General features: G+C 39.5%; 1 protein-coding gene across 4 annotated transcripts in view; it reads right to left on the bottom strand.

The window, feature by feature from the left end:
* The window catches only part of PLXNA1 (plexin A1), a 334,967-nt gene that overhangs the window by 187,022 nt on the left and 125,921 nt on the right, over positions 1-22,024 (bottom strand). For 2 of the 4 annotated variants that reach the window (XM_070936901.1, XM_070936902.1), the window contains exon 3: positions 633-773. In XM_070936901.1, the coding sequence (XP_070793002.1) occupies positions 633-773 (141 nt within the window). The remainder of the gene's footprint in view (positions 1-632; positions 774-22,024) is intronic. The other 2 variants (XM_070936904.1, XM_070936903.1) reach the window with 1 other exon arrangement.

Here is a 22,024-nt window from a genome sequence, read left to right on the forward strand (position 1 = left end):
CAGTCCCTCCCGTCTTCAAGGCACTGGGCGACAATGTTCACAGCATTGCTTAATACACCAGGATATATAAATATCGGCAACATAGTGATGATACTTCACCCCATAGCAATGGATGGGGTCTCCCAGTAGCCTCATGTTGACTCACTACTGACTGGAGAAAGGAGGCGAGCAGTACAAGACTGTGTTGGCCACCCCTAATCCTTGGGGGCAATTCAGAAGGATACAATGATTGATGGTAATGGAAGCAGCAAGCTAATTTGCATTACACTGATTTTATCCATGTGTAAGGCTTGCTAAAACTTAAATTTACTGAGTAAATTCATGTTAGCTATCTTATGGTACTATAAAAACTGCTCATTTTTTAAACAATCTCTTAAGAGAGCCATCCTTCTATAAAGGTGCTGCTTGTCAGTCATTCAGATACTTTTATTCCAATGATCTACATCACCAGTCCATACAGTTTTTGTTCAATTCATCCAAGAATCTTACAATCATGCCCTAAATTAATGCACTGTGCTTGAGAAAGGTTCAATTTGCAGCAAAGATTAAAAAGAAACCTCTAATCATCTGGTTATGGTTTCCCTAGGGTTGGGTTTATGCAAATGAAATGTAATACAAATTTAGATTCTTACCTGTTTCTCACTCATGGCATAAAGATATTGCAGATCAGGGCTCAGCACTAAATCCCGCAAAATTGGACTGCCATCATGGGCTATCACATTTTCATATTGAAAGACTGAATGTCCAATGGGACTGGCAGGATCAACCAAAATCTGAAAGAAACAAGGAGCATGTAAGAAGCACGAAAATTGATGCAATTTTTGCAAAACTAAGATGAGTTACATTTATTAGAGGTTGCAAAGACACAATGTTCCATGTTCTATACAACTACAGGTAGTCCTCGTTGAACGACACTAAGTTCACAACTGTTCAAAGATACCATGACACTGCAAGAGGGGAACTAATGACCAGTCCTTGTAATTGCAGCCACTTAGCATTCCCACAGTCACATGATCACAATCAGCACTGGCTCACCATTACACCGGCTGCAATGTCTGTGGTTACATGATCACATAAGAGCCTTGATCACATAAGGCGCAGCAGACTAAAGTGCTGTTAAATAGTACCAGCTGCCTGCAATTACTGCAAGTTCAAATCTCACCAGGCTCAAGGTTGACTCAGCCTTCCATCCTTTCAAGGTAGGTAAAATGAGGACCCGGATTGTGGGGCAATAAGCTGACTTTGTATAAAAAAGAACACCACTTAGGGGGGTGCCCTACTAAGCAGGTATATACAAAAATATGAAGGCTATTGCTTAACGCATTGTAAGCCACCCTGAGTCTCCGGAGAAGGGCGGCATATAAATCGAACCAATAAATAAATAAATAAATGTGCAATGTTCACTGCTGACTTTTAACAAGCATTGGGGAAGCCAGCAGGAAATCGTAAAAGGCAATCATGTGACCATGGAATGCTGAAGACACATGGAATTCATATAACAGAAGCAAATGGGACTTGTGCAACTACTAGCACAAATCAGTACAATCAAGTGATGTTGCACTTTACAACCATAGTGTTTAGTGATGGAGTTGCTAGTCCTAATTAGCACTGTTAAGCATAACATATATTTAGCCTTTACTATTTCAATTACTACTCCATAATTCCCTATCTTATTAACTGCCTGATAATTGAAAAAGTAAGTTAATGTGACTATCCAACAGTACTACCCCAAGAATTTGATTTACTTGGCAGTGGAAAGAACAGATTAATGAAATAAAGAAGCTAGATTTCCTAAATAAAAATCTTTTATTTGTTTTTGCTTTTTTTAAACAAAAAACAAAATAAGAAAAAAATAAGTATCAATCGCATTTGGCCAGTTTTTTGTTTTGTTTTGTTTTTAATTTGATTTATATGCCGCCCTTCTCCGGAGACTCAGGGCGGCTTACAATGCGCTAAGCAATAGCCTTCATCCTTTTGTATATTTATACAAAGTCAGCTTATTGCCCCCACAACTGGGTCCTCAATTTACCTACATTAGAAAGGATGGAAGGCTGAGTCAACCTTGAGCCTGGCGAGATTCGAACCTGCAGTAATTGCAGGCAGCTGGTCTTAATAACAGGGTGCTTTAAACCACTGTACTACCAAGGCTTGGTAGTTAATAATTTGTCTGCCATTTTTAAGCAAATATATCTGAGTTATCATTTTATGCCCTTCACAATAAAAACAATTATTTCCCATTGAAGATTTATTTGATGTATTTGTATACCACTTGCCATTATTATGAACTCTGAGTGCACTACAGTTAAAATAATAAATCTGAAAAAAAAAAAAAAACCGAAGGAGGCAATTACTGGATAATGTGTATTAGTATCTCTAGAGAAAGTGCCGGTAAGAGGTATGTTGAGCATTACTGACCATCACCATGTAGAAAATATAAAAATCCTTTAATTAGGGCAAGTTTCCCATTATCAATTTCTCTACAGGCTGAATTGGATGGAGGAAGAACGGTAGCTACTTGTGAACTGCAGCATCTCTTGCGGTAGCCTCAGAAATATTGCACTTCCAGCAATAGGATTTACCTCTCATGTATACAGATCCTTTTTTCCTTCACCTGTCATTACAGTCTATCTTCTTTGCCAAAGCAATTACACATTTACCACCTCTCAGCATTTACCATCTCGTACATTTGCTGGAATCATTACTGGAATTAATCATCTTTGGGTTTTTTTAACGATGAATTATATATGCTTTGTTTTAGCCAGCTCCCCTTACCCAATGAACTTTTCAATAGCCTAATAGTTGCATTGCTCTTGAAATACTCTCCAGCACATCAAGAAGGTGAAAGCACCTAAGCACTAACAACCCATGCAAGCATCTATGCAAAGAGGGTGCAAAACGAGAGCCAAAAGAATGAAGACAAATTTTATCACCATTTCGATATTACAATCAAGGGCCTGCATATTCTATTAGAAGTTATACTTCATAAAAGGAGTGAGGGTCAATCAGCATATTTGTTCCCGGCACAGCAGGGATATAGCAAATGTTCTAATCCCATTAATAATAGTGACAATAAATCTTATCCAAAAAGATTTGCTTTCACCACAGAGGAAATAACAGCATTAAAAGGCATTATAAGATCCTATTCAACCCATGATAGGGACAGAATATAACTAGGCTAATTCTCTTCATTCAGCTGCCATTGAGATGCTCATCATGCTTCTCTTTTATCTATTTGCACTGAAAGTATTTTTTTTCTTTCTTTCTGCAATTAAAAGACTTAAGAAGCCAATTTGCAAAACCTGAATCGTGGAGAAAATGGGGAATAACCTTAATCCTGAAATCTGGATTCTATCGTCTTTTGGCCCTACAATCTATCTAGACCAGGGGTGTCAAACTCGTGTCGTCAGGGCGGCATCACGTGACGTATCAATACTTTTTCCTTCGCTAAACCGGGCGTGGCCAGTACATGACATATCCGGCCCATGGGCCGTGAGTTTGACAGCCCTGATCTAGACAAAGATAATGTACAGATAGTCCTCAATTTACAACAGTTCGTTTAATGACCATTCAAAGTTACAACAGCACTGAAAAACTTATAGCTTATGATCGTTTTTCATACTTACAACCATTGCAGCATCCCCAGGGTCACATGCTTAGAATTCAGTTGCTTGGCAACTGGTTCATATTTATGACAGTTGCAGTGTCCCAGGGTCATGTGATTCCCCTTTTACAACCTTCTGACAAGCAAAATCAATGGGGAAGCCAGATTCACTTAACAACCTTGTTACCAACTTAACATCTGCAATGATTCACTTAATACCTTGTGGCAAGAAAAGTTATAAAATGGAGCAAAAGTCAGTTAACAAATGTCTCAGTTAACAACAAAAATTTTGGGCTCAATTGTGATCATAGGTTGAGGACTGCCTGCAGTAATTCAAATGACCATTTAAACTGTCCCAAGATTGGTTGGCATGATTAAACATTCAGAATGGATGGTCACTTGAAGATTATCACAGTGGTGTGGAGGTAGCTCCCCTCATTCGCATACTAGAATCTGGGGTCACGTAATGAAGTTGAAAGTTGAAAAGTTCAGAACAGATAAAAGAAAGCATTACTTTGTACAATGAATAATTTTGTTTCCCCAAGATGTAGTGATGTTAATCTAATCTTGCGTAGCTTCTTCTCTGGTAATGTTGTACTACTAACTAGACCAATTCTTGAATACAGCTCATCTGTCTGGAACCCGCACTGCATATTGGACATAAATACAATCGAGAGAGTCCAGAGATATTTTACGAGAAAAGTCCTCCATTCCTCTAACCTCAATAAAATACCTTATGCCTTCAAAATATTTTGAAGATTTTGGGAGCACGAAAAGATTTTAACCGACCGAAACACTGTCTCTAATTGTTTGAAAGGATTATGTTTTTATGTTGTTTTTGTTTGAAAATAAAAAAAAATTCTTTAATAAATAAATAAATAAATAAAATACCTTATGCCACCAGACTTCAAATTTTGGGCTTAGACAATTTAGAACTACGCCGACTTCAGTCTGACCTAAGCATAGTACATAAAATTATCTGCCACAATGTCCTTCCTGTCAATGACTATTTCAGCTTCAGCCACAACAATACACGAGCAAATAACAGATACAAACTCAAGGTAAACCATTCCAAACTTGATTGCAGAAAATATGACTTCAGTAACAGAATGATCAATGCCTGGAATGCACTACCTGACTCTGTAGTTTCTTCCCCAAACCCCCAAAACTTTAATAATAATAAATAATAATAAACTTTATTGTCATTGTACAACGAAATTTACTTAACATCCAAAGACCAGGTCCCACACACATAATCCCCAAACACACTCCCCACCACAATTACCCCCCTTAAACCACCCAAACATCCACACAACAGACCAAGTAATACTGTCCAACAGCTAACTGATGGTGGCCCTTTAGTTCATTGTTGAGTGCAATTATAGCTCTATAGTTTATAACCTTAAACTGTCTACTGTTGACCTCACCCCATTCCTAAGAGGTCTTGAAGGGGCGTGCATAAGTGCACCAGCGTGCCTACCGTCCCTGTCCTAATATTTCTTTTTACTTACTCTTTTCATGTATTCAAATTATGTTTATACTTTTAACTGTTATCTTACACATGCTTGACAAATAAACTTAAACATGTAGGGGGTTTAATAGAGAACAAAACAGATTCATGGCAGATATGGTCCTTAATGGCTACTTATAAAAATGCTTTTATGCTGTCCCAATCAGAGGCAAAATGCTCTTTTATACAACCTGTTGGAAACATAAGCAGGAAGGTACTACTGTGATTATACTCCCTTTGTGGATTTCTTATATGGTTGGCAACTGTGAGAATTATAACCTACGACTAGACAAGCCTTGTGTTTGATTCGTGTTGTTTTACATTCTTACATTCTATTCCCTATGAACTGTAGTAATACTTGGTCAACAACTCTAAGTGACTTTGAGCAGAATGTTTGACTAAAAAAGTATTTCATGACAAAGTAACCGATACCCTTTGTATAACTGTAAATAATTGGACTGAATCACTGGCCTACCCATTATCTTTGCAACCCCAGCCAAAGCACTGCCCCTCCCACTCCAATAAAGCCCCACAAAATGGGTTGCCGTCTCATTCTTCGGTTGCAATAAATAGACTCCCTCCGTCCATTTGCATAGTTTCCAATCAGGCAAAGGAAGTGAGGCTTAGAAGGCAGGATCCTGGCGTGTGGCTGATTAGCATGGAAATATATGCAGCTCACAAACAAACCAGGGCCTGCTTAATTAGAGCAGAGCCTTTGATTCACTGCCAACATCCAGCACATACCAGCCCAGGATTATTTTTAGTCAGTTTTACAAAACAAATGTATTTGATTAAGAGAGACGCCCCAGAGTGAAAGAAGATAGATCAGCAGCCGCAGAGATATAGAGAGGCTGGTCCCCTACAGCGAACAGGGCTTGGGCTCATCGTGAAGGTGTCCAGGAATGCAGGTGTGATTGCGAGAAGTCTTTGCACAAAACCTGACAGCTGCTCAGCTAATACGTAGCGAGTCCTGGAATGCGTGTCTGCAGCTGCCAATTTTTCATCCCAACACGTTCCCTAAAATTGCTAATCTGAAACTTCCCTCACTCCATAGCTGGATCTGATGACCGTATCTCCCTCCCTATCTCTCCCCCACAACCATACTCTACATTCCCTTTTAAGTTCTTCGCTGCCAACTCGTCTCCCCCGCCCACCCTTCCTATGGATTCTTCGGCTTATCATTGCAATCCATTTAGCTCATTCCAATCCGTTTAATGTCAGGCTAATGGAAAATATGCAAGGCAGACATACCTTCATTTTTCACCAGACATATGCTACATACTGTAGGAAATCAAAACTGGGGGCCCTCCCATTTCTGCTAAGGTATTGAAACAATGAAAGAAAGTTTTGATCCAGTTTCACACAGCAAAATAAAGGCAGAAGATAAGCTGTTTAAACACATCTTTTTATTAATCTTCCAGGCTGGGCTCTTTCTCCTGTTTAGCAAATATAGGTCATTATTAAAAACTGTTAACCACCTACTGGTTGATTATTTCTCTTTGAATACTTTAAAGCTTTACCAACAAGCCAGTATTTAAAGTTACTACAATATCTGCGTTAGCAATCAACATTACTCTGGATATACTGAGATTTTCTCCCATTCAAAGCCTGTTGTGTTAGAAACATTCCATCCATCCATCAATAAAAATAAAAAAAATAAATAAATTAAAAATAGACAATTCAAAAACAATTAAAGCCACCCAAAAGATCTACCCAATTCCTAATTCTTAAAGCTAGGTCAAAGATAAAGTTTTACAAATTAATCAGTGGAATAGCTTGCCTTCAAAAGTAGACTGGACAACCATTTGACTGGGATGGCCTTGAGCAAGGGCTGGACTAGAAGAGTTTTTAGATCTTTTCAGCCTTATGATTCTATGTTCTAAATACTTCAGAAAGATTTTTTTTAAATTTCTTTAAAACAGGCCTGTGTCACGTTATTATTAAAATATGCAAAGTGCCTACGATTTCAGAACAAAGCGTGGCAAGTCTTAGGAGATATTTGCTTGAAAATATTCAAGTTCCAAGCTTTACCAAACCCCAAGGAGAATGCTATCCCTCAATCACAGCATATCAAAGCAACCAGAGTATTTCTCCACATCAGCTGATGTCCTATGCATATAAAGCAAGCTAAGGGTGACAGAACTTCTAAGAGTTTTCCTATATCTAATGAAAACTACTAATAACAAATATAACAAATTAGGGCCAATTTTTGAAAACTAAAGTTGGACAAGTAGTGAACTGTAGAATATGATTGATATCCCTGGATTCAGGCTGGCGGGGGATCTCAATCCCATTTCTTTCATGCCACAGCCTAATTCTCACTCATTTCAATGGATAAGGAATTCAGTGTAACTCTGAAAGTTGCAAACTGCCATTTAATCCGGTGTTTAACTCGGGGAAAAAAATAAAACCCTTTTTCTTATACTGAGGGAGATGAATGGTTTTTAAATCACTCTGTGCGTGAGAGAGGGGTGTGTGTAAAAAATGAACACTTCCTGTTACATGTGTCCGTAATTCTAGGTTTGTCAATTTCAGGAATTAACTGAGGAGCATCCCATGAACATTTTAAGCATGGTAACAGTTCCCCATAGGCTGAATTCCTATGACAAATACACCTTTTCAGTCCTTTTAAGGGCCATATTCATAGTTCAATCAATATATTCCTATTCTAGTTTTAAAACCAATCAGTGGTATCGTAGCAATTCCAGTAGTAACTTTTTAACTATCAGTGGTAATTCTACAATTTATATCAAACTACTGTTTATGTGACATGATCCTATGGAAAAAAAAAATAGGGCCCCAAATGGGAGAACATTAATTCAATTGTCGCTGCTTCATTGAAGCAGGCATCAGAGACAGCAGGATACAATAAATAGTGCGTAATATTTGCACTAAGAGATCTGAGCAGGCATGAAGCCAGTTGATGAGACCTTAATTTAGGCACTTTCTCAATCTAATCTTTCTCAGAGGGCGGCTGAGGAGACACAGTGAGATAATCCTACACGTGCCACACTAAACTCCATTAGGGAGGATAGCATGAAAGTATTTGGCTTGAGCTAGCTTAACATCACAGAAATAGATTACGACCTTTTTTTAAGGGAAGAAAGAGACATCTCAGAGGCTTATGTTATAATCAAAACACAAGTTAATAGTACTCAAGCCTCAATGAACACAATTGGATTTCCTTCAGGATATGTTCTTGACTTAACAACAATATGTTTATAGTGACCGTTCCAAGTTTCAACGCTGTTGAAAAGTTATTTATGACCTGTCGTTGCACTTACCACTATTGCAACATCCCCACAGATATGATCAACATTTGACTGCTTGGCAACTGGCATGTATTTACAATGGTGGCAGCATCCCAGATTCATAAGCTCACCATTCGTGACCTTCTCAGCCAGCTTCCAACAAGCAAAGCCAATGGGGGAAACTGGATCACAGCTATTGGGTTCATTTAACAACTGCAGTGATTCATTTAACAATCCAGGGGAGTGGGGAGGTAGTAAAATTGGGTGGGATTTACTTAACAGCCACCCTGCTTAGCAACAGAAATTCTGGACCCAATTATGGTTGTAAGTGAAGGACTACATGTACATACGATTTGTCTTGTATGTAATGTTGAAACTGTTGCAGAAGAGGCAGTTATAGAACTAATTCTCATAACTATGCTCTTCATATGTATTGAGACTACAATTCCCAGAATTCTCAGCATCTCCCTACCATCTCTGGAATATGCAATTAGAAAAGGCTGTAAAGTTTAATTATGCCATGGAATTGGATCTATATTTCTGTCTACCTTATATTATATTTGGCTACACTCCAACGTAACAAAACTACATTGTTGAAGATCTGGCTTTGTCTTGAAGCATATATTCAAAAACTATTAGCCACCACTCTGAGAGTCAAACCTCTTCTCAAGAAACTAAAAGTAGCAACTGTGCTGTCAAAGAATATATTTTTTCTGCAGCACCTTAGATTTAGAGATCCAAATTAATGAGAAAGATCCTGTTCTGAATAATTAGTTTCACTCTGTTCCGAATAATTATTTTCATGTGAAGTTTGTGTCAGCCCAGGTACTTGGAAGTTGAAGAAAACAAAGAGGCAAAAGAAACAGCATCCAATATCCTAATATCAAATGAATATTTGCATCTCCAAGTCAAGTATTATGAGACCGAGAATCACAATCCAATCTACATTCCAGGACACAAATGCATCTACCTTAGGAGTGTGGAACTGGCGGCCCGCAGGCCAGATGTGTCACACACAGGCCACACCCACTCCAGCTCCACGAAGGGAAAAATAGTTCAATTTTCCTTGACTTAGAGGACAGCTGACAGCTCTCCTATTTAACATCTACATGAAGCTGCTAGATAAGGTCATCCATCAGTATGAGGTCAGGTATACCAATTAAATCTAGCTGAATATTTCTCAGTTAGCCTGACAAGGTAGCTCAGTGGCTAAGATACTGAGCTTGTTGATCAGAAAGGTTGGCAGTTCGGTGGTTCGAATCCCTAGTACAGGTCTCCTGCGTGAGCAGGGGGCTGGACTAGATGACCTCCATGGTCCCTTCCAACTCTGTTACTATTACTATTTGGGATGTACATCCCATCCATGGATCAACCAAGTGATGCTGTCAACTCTTAGCATAGTGGCTGAAGACTCTTAAGGAACAGGATTAGGCTGAACTCTGGCGAGACCAAGTAGATGTGAATATTTTGACTACCCAAATTTGCAAGTTTTCCATTTTTAATCCCAAATAGAGTTGCAGTGCTCCATTTGGGACTGGGGCAGAATTTGGGAATCTTTCTGGACTTGCAGTTCCTACTCAAGGAGCAGGTGACAGGGTCTTTAAAAGGGTCTTTAAAAAGATTCATTTTGTGAGCTAATTCAATCTATTCCTGAATATGTTCTTTTTTTACAATCAGTTTTTACAATCTTTTTTCAATCAGTCATACTTTGTTCATTTTGTGTGTGGACTATTATGACATGCTCTATATGGGGCAGTTCTTGAAGATCATTTAGCTGCAGTTGGTCCAGAATGTGGCAGCACAAAATAGGAAATATGCAAATACAGTGTGGCTGCCTGTTAATACCAGTTCTGGTCTAGTAATCTCTATGGGGGTCAAAGGTTAAAATACTCCAATCCATATCTTGACACATCCTTTCGCATAATAAGATTTCATCATTACAGCAAAGCCAATAATAGCACTGAAAAAGAGAAAATGAAAACAAGGAAAGAACTTGGGAGGAAAAAAAGATGATATTGCTTTGAATAAGACAGGTCTTTTGCTGGAAGATAAAAGTTGCTTTCTTACAAATATCATCTCAGTTGCCTTAAGGAACAATTTATGAGAATCCTCAGTGGTTTCTTAAAATCTTAACTGTAGTCTATCTTAACAGTTGAAATCAGGAAGAAAATTCTAGTTTCATGTTTATAAAAGGAACCAGTCTTTAAAAGAGAGAGAGACAAAGAGAACTGGGTAGCATGTGGTTCATTTAAGCACACAGAACACAAGTGCTACTTTGACACCACAAGTAAGTAACTTTGCTCACTTGCTGTGCAAATCATTCCTACAAACGTAATTTTAAGTTTCTCAAAAGTTTCCTTCAGCATGGAAAATAGACTGTTTAGGTCATGAGAATAGATAGCAGTTGGGAGGGAGGGAGGGAGGGAGGGAGGGAGGGAGGGAGGGAGGGAGGGAAGGAAGGAAGGAAGGAAGGAAGGAAGGAAGGAAGGAAGGAAGGAAGGAAGGAAGGAAGGAAGGAAGGAAGGAAGGAAACTACTACAATGATTATAAAATGAACTGGTCTCCATTAGCAGACCATGAAGAAACATTGAGTAGCATGGTCAATGGAAGTGCTGTCCTAGGACCACTATGCATTCTTTGGGAAATGGGAGCAGGATAATATCCGGATGAAGATACAGAGAGTTATTTTTCTTTCTCTATCAGTGACATTAGCCAACAATAAAACTCTACAGACTTTAGAAAGCTAGCATTGTCCCACCGGGGAATGATAAATTCAGAGGAAGGGGCCATAGTAATCAACCCCCATCATGAAAAGCCAAGTCAGAAAACTATCTGCTGGGCCACAGCAATAAATTCACACAAGCTCCTTCAGGACAAAATCATTCATAGTTAAATGCCATTGGGAAGATTCAACAGGCATGACAGAAGCCTCATCATACAGGTGTATCTAGGATGGGTCTGAATCTATGGATCCTGAGGAAGTTCACAGTCTCCATGCACTGGTCTTGTCTAAACCTCATAGTAAAAGCTGAGAGGGAAGTAATAGGAGACTGAATACAGACATTGGTAAATCCTTTTGCGAATGAGGGGTGTTACTTTTAAATAATTTATTTATTTATTTATTTATTTATTTATTTATTTATTTATTTATTTATTTATTAAATTTATATCCTGCCCTTCTCCGCGAAGGTAATGATGGTTGTGCCCTTCCTCAGAAGCTATTTGACATCATTGTTTTAGGGAAGGTTGGTTAAAATATCATTAAACTTCAGCTATTGAGAATCCTGGTTGAAATACATTACCTGGGCTTGTTCCAATCAACATTCTGGCCTGGTTGTGGGACTGAAACCACATTGAGGTTTCAAAAAACTCTTGTTGGTGATCTCTGGCAGCCTAGGATAGTAGAGGATAGGGGAATGCTACTCTCTTGCTCTTATTTGATCTCTCAGCAGTTTTTAATTCAACCAGTCATAATATAGGCTGGCTCCAAGTGATAGACATTGTTTTGTGGTGCTCTTCCCGAGTTAAGTTTTATTCAGTGGCAGTGAGAAAGAAGAGGTTAAATCGCATTACGGAGTGTCACAGAATTTGTCTCTCTCCCGCCAAATAACATCTAAATGAAATTTGCTGGGAAATGTCATCTGCTAGTGTGGGATGACGCATCATCAATTATTTATCTCCACCCTGGGCCAAACAGAAAGTAGATGACCTAGTGCTAGTGCAGGGAAGCTGTTGGGACATGGATGGGCAAAACGGGCATAGACTTAATCTCAGCAAGACAGAGTGGTTGTGGAGAGGCAAGTATTCCCATAATTTTTGACATACTGCAAGATGGAGCTGGCTCACTATCTGATGGTTCTTCTTGATTCTGGCTGAACAGCAGCCAGAAGAGCTTTCATGCAATTACGGTATATTTTTTGTGCCAATTGCAGTCATTTCTGGTACAGAATAATTTGGTCTTGGTCACTAGTGCCACTGTCACTCTACAGCTGGATTATTCCAATTGCTCTCCATAGGACGGTCCTTGAAGATCATTCAATAGCTTCAGCTGGTTCCACATGCACTAACTAAACTTAATTCTACCAGAGACTGGCCTCAACACCATTGATCTCATAGAAGATCCTCAAAAACTTGGTTTTGCCATTGGGACTGGAGATCTCATGAAAGTGTCAAACCCATTAAATATCTGTACTGTGTACAGCAGTGTTTCTCAACCTTGGTAGCTTGAAGATGGGTGGACTTCAACTCCCAGAATCCCACAGCCAGCGCTGCTGGCTGGGGGATTCTGGGAGTTGAAGTCCACCCATCTTCAAGCTACCAAGGTTGAGAAACACTGCTGTACAGGTTTAGAATACACTCTCCCCTGTCTTTTTAATGTTATGGTCGTCTTAATTATTTTCAACTGTGTTGATTGTTTACCTTTGTGTTTTAATTGTATATGCAACTCAAGAGTCATGTGGGTGAGATTGGCAACAATAAATAAGTCAGTCAGTCAGTTCGTCAGTCATTTGGAAACTACTTGGAATCCTCAAAAATGGAGTGGCATATATGCCAACATTATAATCATTTTAAAAATTAAATGGCATCCGTTGGTCCCAAATTAATCAGAAGGCCCTTGGTGTACAACCAAGTCCTCAAGCAATTGGATGTTTTGTAACCAAAGCACAGCACTAACGAAAGTTCTATCAATTTACGTTCTCCAGATAGTTTCATGGGTATGTAGGATTGCAGAAGACTCTGTAAATATCTGGAGGGAAGTAAGCCAGAAAGGTGTCTGGTGCCTGGGTAATACTATACTTCAGATATATGCAGATTTTTTTTTCTCCTGATAAAATATTTGAGAGAAGATAGTGCATAACTGTGAGTTGGTAAGGAAAGCTACGTAACAAATGAGGAGAATAAAAAAGAATGTGGAATTTACTGTTTGAAAAAACTTTGGAGAATCAGCAGAAATAATTTGGGAGTATCGGTGAACAGCACAATGGGAAGCAATTAGTCAGAAGGAAGAGGAAGCAGTCAGGGATAATATTTACTAGTATTTTTGTCTTCTGTGTCCATCTTAGAGCTGGATTATGAATATGCAGGTTAGAAATTGGGAGTCAGTATGTTGGTTTGTTTTCCTGCTTTGCAAAATGTATGTACTGAAATTACACTCTTTTGATTTTAATATAGCCCAAGTTATTTTTCTCAACTTCAGATAAGTTATTCCCATGAGTTTTAGACACTTCAACAAAAATTTGCTGTGTGTAACCACATTTCTAAAAATATCCTTTTATTCCTGCAGCTATTTTGATCACCTATGCAGAATAAGTTTGTAAATATGTATAAACAGGGATGCATGATTACTTTGTACCCAAAATTCATGGCTTCTTAAGGTTGGGTGCACTCTATTGCACTCAAAATTAATAGCTCATGATTACAATGCAAATTTTCCTCAGTAAATCTGTGGTTTATCACTCACATGCCCTCAGTTAATGGATAGGTCAAGTGAGGTCACTGATCAATACTGTCATACATCTTCCAAGATGAAGAGGGCTTGCCCTTCTTCCCACAATGTTGATGTTCATGATGTGGTGGTATGGTATAGTATGGTGTAGTATGGTACGGTATGGTATAGCACGGCATGGTATTGTATCATGCCTTTATTACTTTATAAATAACTCAAGGCAGTGAACATACATAATATTCCTCCTTCCAACAACAATAACAACACTGTGAGGTAGACTGGGCTGAGACAGAGTGACTGGTCCAAAGTCACCCAGTTGACTTTCATGCCTAAGGCGGGATCAAAACCAGGGGTGAAATCCTATCAGTTCGGACCGGTTCAGGCGAACCGGCAGTGATGATTGGCATTGGTTCGCCGAACCAGTAGCAATCATCCCTGGTAGCCCCGCCCCCACCCGGTCGCCCGCTCAACAGTGCGCCATGGCCTGCACCAGCATCCTGAGAGAAGCAGAGAAGATCACTGTTTGCAAGCAGACAAGCAGAGGTAACAAGCGTAAGCCGCGCCGTGGGAAAAATGAGAGGCCCTATTGTCTCTCAGAGCCTGCCGCTGCTTGAGTGGGGAGAGGGCGAAAAGAACGGCAAGACTCAGGGAGTAGGTCAGGTGGAGCTGGCTGACTCAGGGCTGCTCAGAAGCCACCCCCACCACTGCCAGAAGTTTGGGTGCCTCGGCTTCAGATCACTCCCTCCCTCTCTTCCTCATTCTCACACACACACAAAACAGATGTTGGAGAGCTCTCTTGCTCTCTCTCTCTCTCGCTCTCTCTCCAAGCACCCCATGCACAGCCCATTTGAGGAAAGGGCACACACAGCTGGGAGTGTTTGGCTGCAGGAGGATGCCCAGGTAGAAGGCGGCCTTTTCTGCAGCATCCCCCTCCCCTCTTTCAATTGCCCTGCAAGGGGAGGCTCTGCCTTTGCAGAAACTCAAAGCGTTGGGGGCTTCAGAAGGGCAGAATGTGCTTCAGAATGTGCAGTTCCTGGCTCTAACAGTGAGTGACGTGAGTGATGGCAAATTGGCCCGTCCACTGGTCACATGACCACCAAGCCACGCCCACCAAGCCACACCCAAAGAACCAGTAGCAAAAAAAATTTAGATTTCACCACTGAACAGAACTCACAGTCTCCTGGTTTCTAGGCGAACACCTTAACCACTACACCAAACGGGCTTCTGTATACAATTTAAAAGTTGCAAAGATCAATTATATTAAAAAAGATTTACATCCCTATCCCTAATTATTACTGTATACTGTTACTACCCATATTGCAAAGTTCCTATATTGTTTTGGAAAAGGTGATCAGATGGTTGCTTTTATTAGCACTTTTTTCCCCCACATCTATTGTGGTAGATTCAATAGTCTTTCAATAAAGATGTTCACTGTATAACCATTAATATGCTACACGGGATCTTCTGCAGACAAATAGCCTAATCATAAACATAATTTCTGCTCTGAAGAAAGAAAACATATTGAGAAATGTGTCAAAAGTGTGAAATTCTAAATAAATATAAGAGAATTAATTTGCATTATTTTAATGACGGTTCTCAGAAATCTCTTATATTTCTGAGAAAAATTTTTTTTAACTCATGCTACCAATGTGGATTTTTTTGAAAATGCTTCTTCAGTACTGATGTTGGCATGTCTCAAATGGGCATTTAGGGTTAGTTAGTCTTTCTTAATCCTGGTTTTTGGATCTAAAGTTCCAGGTTCTTCTTCATCTAACACCTTCATAGGAGATCGGATCATTCTAATCCAGTGATAGCTAACCTTTTTGCCATCACGTGCCAAAAGCGGGGGGGAGGAGCGCAGGGAGGGTCACTCACGCACATGCCCACCCACACCCATAATTCAATGCGCCCCACCCCCCGCGCACACATGTGTGACACACACAACCGTGCTGCTCCCCGCTTTTGGCATGCAATGGAATGGTGGGCCCAGTAGGCCCATTTTTCACCCTCCCCAGGCTCCAGAAGCTTTCTTGGAACCTGGGGAGGGTGAATATGGCCTTCCCCACCCCTCCGGAGGCCAGAAACAGCCCGTTTCCCAACTTCCGGTGGGCCTGGAAGGCCCAAAAATCTGCTGGCCAGCACGCACATGCACGCTGGAACTGAGCTAGAGCAACGCTCGCGTGGCCACAGATATGGCTCCACATGCCACCTGTGGCACGCGTGCCATAGGTTCGCCATCACAGTTCTAATCCATTCAACTGTCCCAGAACATAGCAGCACTTGATCTGTCCTCAAAAGTTAAGAAGGTTTGGTTGGTATTTGAATGGGACAGTAAAGGAGATTACAGGTGCTTGTAAATTAAAACCAAACCAAAACAGCAAACAAAACAGCTTGGAAAGAGGCAATGGCAAGAACACTTTTAGTCTGTTGCCAAGATTGCACAGAAACCTTCATAAAAAAAATTACCAGATGAGCTCAACCCAAAGAAGACTAACTTTTAACCCATTCATCGGTAGCTTGCCACTCTGTACGTTTCTCAGGTAGACATGAAGCACTTAATTAATAAAATCATATTAAGAATAATTGAAGAGTCAAAGATCAAAGCGAAGCGAAAAAAATGAAAGAGCTAGGTTGAATATTACACTGACTAAAAACTACCTCAATTAAATGCATATAGTAGTAAAGCAAAAAAAAAAAAAAAAAAAAGACAGGGTAGTTTGTCAATGTTTCAAAGCACCAGAGGAATGCAAATTGGAATCGCAACTCCTGTATATCTGCAAAACTCTTGACCTTCCCACTGTGGATCCGTCCTTCCCTATTTCTCATTCTTGCCTGCTCCTTCCCCCTCCTCTTTCCCTGGCACAATGCTCTGTGATGCTTTGTACTCTTATCTGTATATGGCTGTGATTAATTCGCAGTGGCTGGCAGCAACAACAAGACGGGGGCGCTTTAGTCTGCTGCCATACTTCAAAGGCAGAGACTTATCTGCTAAAAACACACTTTGCAACCTTTTCAGGGGAGCCCTTTCCAGTTCTACAGGGCTCATGGGGTGCTAAGGAGCAGTGCAAAAAGAACAGCTTATTTATGGTACTGCCTTTCAAAGCCCCTTTCCCTTCCCTCCCCCCCTCCCCCTTTCCCATTTGTCCTTCAAGTTCCCGTGCTATGCTCCTGGGTGACATCTACTGGAAGATATGAGGAGAGTCCATTCCAGAAATATTTCTGCAGGGAGGCCAAGGGAGAAAGGCAGATAAAGTGATACTTGCAATATTTCCCACCATCAGTTGCTTTTCCCCCCTTAGAGTTTGATACACACACACAAAGTGGTTGTTCCCACTGATTTAGAACAGGTATAAATGTTAAAGTAAAACACTATTGCCAAAAAGCAGACCAGACATCATACATGCACCAATTACCGTATTTTTCAGAATATAAGATGCACCGGAGTATAAGATGCACCTTAGTTTTTGGGAGGAAAATAAGAAAAAAGCTGATTGGCAGGTGGAATACCCCCAATCAGCTGTTCCCAGAGGTGAACTTTAGCAACAGGTTCCTTGGTTCCTCTGTGCCTTGCTTTTTTTTTCCCCCTGCCTCTGAAAGCCTCCGAAAGAGAGCTTCAGGAAAAAAAGCCTCTGAAGCTCTGTTTGGGGCCTTTTTTTCTGAAACTTCGTTTCTGCTACTTTTTTCAGTCTCTGAAACCTCTGTTTGAGAAGCTGGGCCAGGCTATATTCAGAGTATAAGACGCACCCAGATTTTCACCCTCTTTTGGGGGGGGAGGTGCATTTTATACTCTGAAAAATACGGTAAATCATTTCTTGCTCTAATCTCGACTCACAAAGCACCGAGATAGCCAGAATTGCATTATAAAATGTGGTCACAGCAAAATCTACCTTCTGTTATCCTATGTTCCTCACTGGACTCCCAACACCCCACATGGTTTATATTTCAGCATTTAGGCACTCCCCAATCCCATTCACAACAGAATCACCCTATTACATTACTTCTCCTGAAACTCAGTAGGTTCAGACATAGTATTCAAGATAGAGCAGGCAGAACAGAGACTGAGTATTCATACAACAGCAGTAGGAGGCATTTAATAAGAAATTTCAGCTATCTCTACTTAGCCACACGCCACTGCCAGGATAGGGAACTTATCGCTTGAATAGATCTGAAAAGCAACGGATACAGAAACATCTCTGTGTGTATCCTGGACTCTAATCCCAACAATTCTCCGGTATTTTAGAGACGGGCAACCACTTCCCACATCCTTGAAAAGTAGCTTTCCAAGCACTGCCCATCCAAAAGTTTCAATTTAAAGACCAACATTATGTGGTTTGATAATTACAATTGAAAAAAGCAGCTAATATTTACTCAGAAGTCAATGTATTTATTGCAAATAATAAATTTATAATGCTATAAAGATGCTATCGCATAAATACCATAGCAGAGTAAAATAAACAGTGCTCTTAACCTTTATTAATAGATTAGGTATTTTTTTTTTAATTTTAAGGCCTCTTGGATTTTTTATTGTTTAGAAGTAGAAAGGTGTTATATTCCAAAGTGACATCGTTGTGGGGAAAAGGGGTGGGTGGAGGAAATCCTGCAACATTCTTGAATCAAATAAAAGAATATTGCTTCTTTGCGCTTTAAAGTTTATTGACACTGGGAGTTCCAAATACTTCCATATTTAAGAGAATCAGTAAGTAGGACCTGAAATTACTCAGATAAGTCTGAACCAGCCACAGAAGTCAGGGAATTTCTGTCTTCAATGTCTAGCAGTGATCTGTCAAATCACATTAGAACAAATGGAGCTGAGTGTCTCTGGAGATTCTCAATCATCCAGGTCATGGCTATCCCAAAGGTGCTTCTAAAAAGGCATTTTGAAGGCATTAGTTATTTTCTTTGAAAATTTTGCTTCTCATCCAAGAAGCTTCTTCACTTCAGAAAAGAAAAAGTTTCTTGGATGAGAAGCGAAATGTGTTTATTTTAAAAAAAAGACCAAGTCTTCTTTTGAAAAGAACACACCTTTGGGAAAAGGAGCTGAGGTTTCCACACAGCCCAAGAGACACATACAAGTGCTGAGTTGAACGGAATACAGGTAGTCCTCGACTTACAACAGTTCACTTAGTGACCGTTCAAAGTTACAACAGCACTGGAAAAAAGTGGCTTATAACAGTTACAACCTTTGCAGTATCCCCTTGATCATGTGTTCAAAATTCAGATGCTTGACAACTGGTTCGTTTATGACCACTGCTGTGCCCCAAGGTCATGTGATCACTTTTTGTGACCTTCTGACAACCAAAGACAATGGGGAAACCAGATTCGCTTAAAAACCAGGTTACTAACTTATCAACTGCAGTGATTCACTTAATAACTGAGGCAAAAAAAAGTTGTAAAATGGGGCAAAACTCACTTCACAAATGTCTCACTTAACAACAGAAATTTGGGGCTCAATCGTGGTTGTAAATCGAGGATTACCTATAGTAACCTTCTGCAGAAGTATAAATGCAGAGTTTCAAGAGATTTATACAGAAGTTTATAGAGCTCCTAACTGTTGATAAACTTATCCATAATAACATCCTAACGTTTCCATGACTAAGAAGTCTGGTCTCAAGAATTATTCTAAAGGATATTTGTTTATTTGTTCCTTTTCAAAACCATTATGCTGTATTTTTACTTTCAAATAGATGTTTGCTGCAACCAGTGATTAACCTCAAATGATCACACACTGAAAATTTTCCACTGACTATAGCCCTATATAGCAAGGACTTCATTGTGGTCACAGGCAAGGTTCCTCCAAATCAAGGAGGACTTTGAAAGGTAACACTCATTCTAAATAAATAATTTGTTGACACAGCTGGAAATAGATTTTGCCACACAGTTGCCTAGAAGAGGAAAGTGTTGAAAAGGGACAAGCAGAGGCAATGCCAGCTGGTTGCCAAGTTGTGAAGTGAACTTGAATACCTAGAACACAAAATTGCAACTCTTGGCGCTCTGTAAAGATAAATAAACCGAATTCACTGAATCAGCTTTATAGCATTAACTCTAAATAACTTCAAGGATAATGTTCTTGTTTAAAGATAAAAACTAGCATTTAGACTCTGAATTTCAGAGTCTGCTCTTTAGTTAAGCAAGCAAGAATGTTTGCTTTAGTGAATAATAAAGATGGGTATTTTCTCTGAATAGTCTCTTTCTTTCTGAGAATGTGTTTCTTCCCCAACTTCATGGCTTTTAGACATTTTCTAAAGCTGGTTTTAATTGCTTCCTAATGTTCAAACTGTTTTATTATTATTATTTTAATATTCAATTGTTGGATATGTGATTATTTGTTCATGTTATTATCCTATTTATCTAGTGATGTTCTGCTGCTACTGTTTTCGGTATAATCCATGTGTTTGCATTTTATGAACTTACTTCATTTATTTTACAAAGTAAAATGTTTTGGAAGGATAAACTATCTTAAACGTGTTTTTATAAATGTGTTATTAAGCAACAATGCCCTCATCAACTGAAATACAGCTCAGCCCTTCTCACCTCCTACAATCCACATCTCTGTTAATATGACAGCCTGTGACTCTAGAAATGCTAAGTATTCCATTTATCTAAAAGCAAATGACTCAGGAGGCATTTCGTTGCCTGGCAGAACTGAATTGTAATTCCACAGGTCCATAAAGTGATCCTTTTTAACCCAGAAAACTGTCCCAGAGATTCAGCTTTCCCCACTGTTGATGGGGTGAGAGGAAAGGATTGTGTAACAATCCAACTTTCTCATTATTTGTAGCGGACTCACTACTGAACACCAAAATCCTCTCGCCCATCAGCTTCATAGCTACATCTCATCAATAATATATTTGGGGATAAGGCAGGATGAGCTGCTGCCTTCCATTCTGAGAAAAAACTAATTTCCCATTTAATAAAGATTAATACAAGCATGACTTCAGTCCCAGACCTTGTATTGCTACAAGCCAGAAAATATTGGAACTTTAATTATAGCAGCATAAGGCCAAAAAGAAAAAAAAAAAAGCCAGGGAGATACTTAATCAAAATCAATGTTCATAAGAGCAACAAACTCTTAACAGCTCACATTCACTGACAGATATGACATCAGTTAATCTAAACTGATTTAAAGTAAATGTTATTAATGGGTCCACTCTGCATGACTGAGTCTTGCTACCGCACTAGGCAGGCTTACTAAACTTTAAGCGTCTGCTCAGACTAGGACCACACCAGCTGCCTGCTTTCTTAAAAAATACTAGCGATTTCATCACTTGTCCATCCATACCAGGGGTGAAATCCAGCAGGTTCTGACAGTTTCTGGGGAACCGGTAGTGGAAAATTTTCAGTAGTTCGGAGAACCGGCAAATTATTTTCTAAAAACCCATACAATAATTCAGCTTCAACGAATTGTTGAATTTGACCCAATTTGAGTTCTATATTGTTTACGGCTGAAAAATCTACCATCTACCTTTTAACAACCAGTTTGTGGTTGTTAAAATTAACATACAAGGGCCTTTTAAAAATTCCCCCGATTTCTGAAGTACATGTGGGCCACCTAGTAGAAGGCATCACCCTAAGTCAAAACAGGTGTGGGAACATATGATTAAGTGGCTGCTCTGACTTTAATGGGAGGACAGCTTTCAAAAGCTGATGTTGGATTACTTCTTGGTCTTTGACCTATACTCATCCCCCATGGTTTTTAACATCTCCATAATAAAACAAGAAAAGCTTCCAGGGATACAGAATACAGTGATTTTAATTTCAATCTTTCTATGTGCCTCTAAAGATGTAGTGGAACTCTGCCTCTATAGAGTTAGTGAATAAAATAAAGCATTTATGATATACTGGATGTGAGCTAACAAGTGGAGATGTAATGCAGTCAAGAGGAAGGTAACTTCATCTGTCTAAAACTAAGTTGGCTTTTTTTTTTCTACCATATTTATTAGATTACACCTTGCCCGAACATTCAGATTATTGTATGAGAGTGCTTCTAGTCCTAGTAAAGAAGTTATTTAGTATACTGTGGTGCTTATTGTACACTTTCGTAGATATGCATGCTTATTTTTGTGTCATACATATTAAATTATTTCTAATGTTCTCTGTGCACAGATTCTCTTGAAAAGTATTCAGAAACTGTCTAACTGCGGACAAAATGGTGGTAGTAGTGAGAAGTTGGGAGTATATATCTCTGGTACATTCTCTTCCCATGTCTTTCAAAACCC

This window comes from Pituophis catenifer, unplaced genomic scaffold, assembly GCF_029215685.1.
Source record: "Pituophis catenifer annectens isolate HBS135680 unplaced genomic scaffold, rPitCat1.0.hap2 SCAF_2, whole genome shotgun sequence".
In the NCBI taxonomy this organism is placed as follows: domain Eukaryota; kingdom Metazoa; phylum Chordata; class Lepidosauria; order Squamata; family Colubridae; genus Pituophis; species Pituophis catenifer.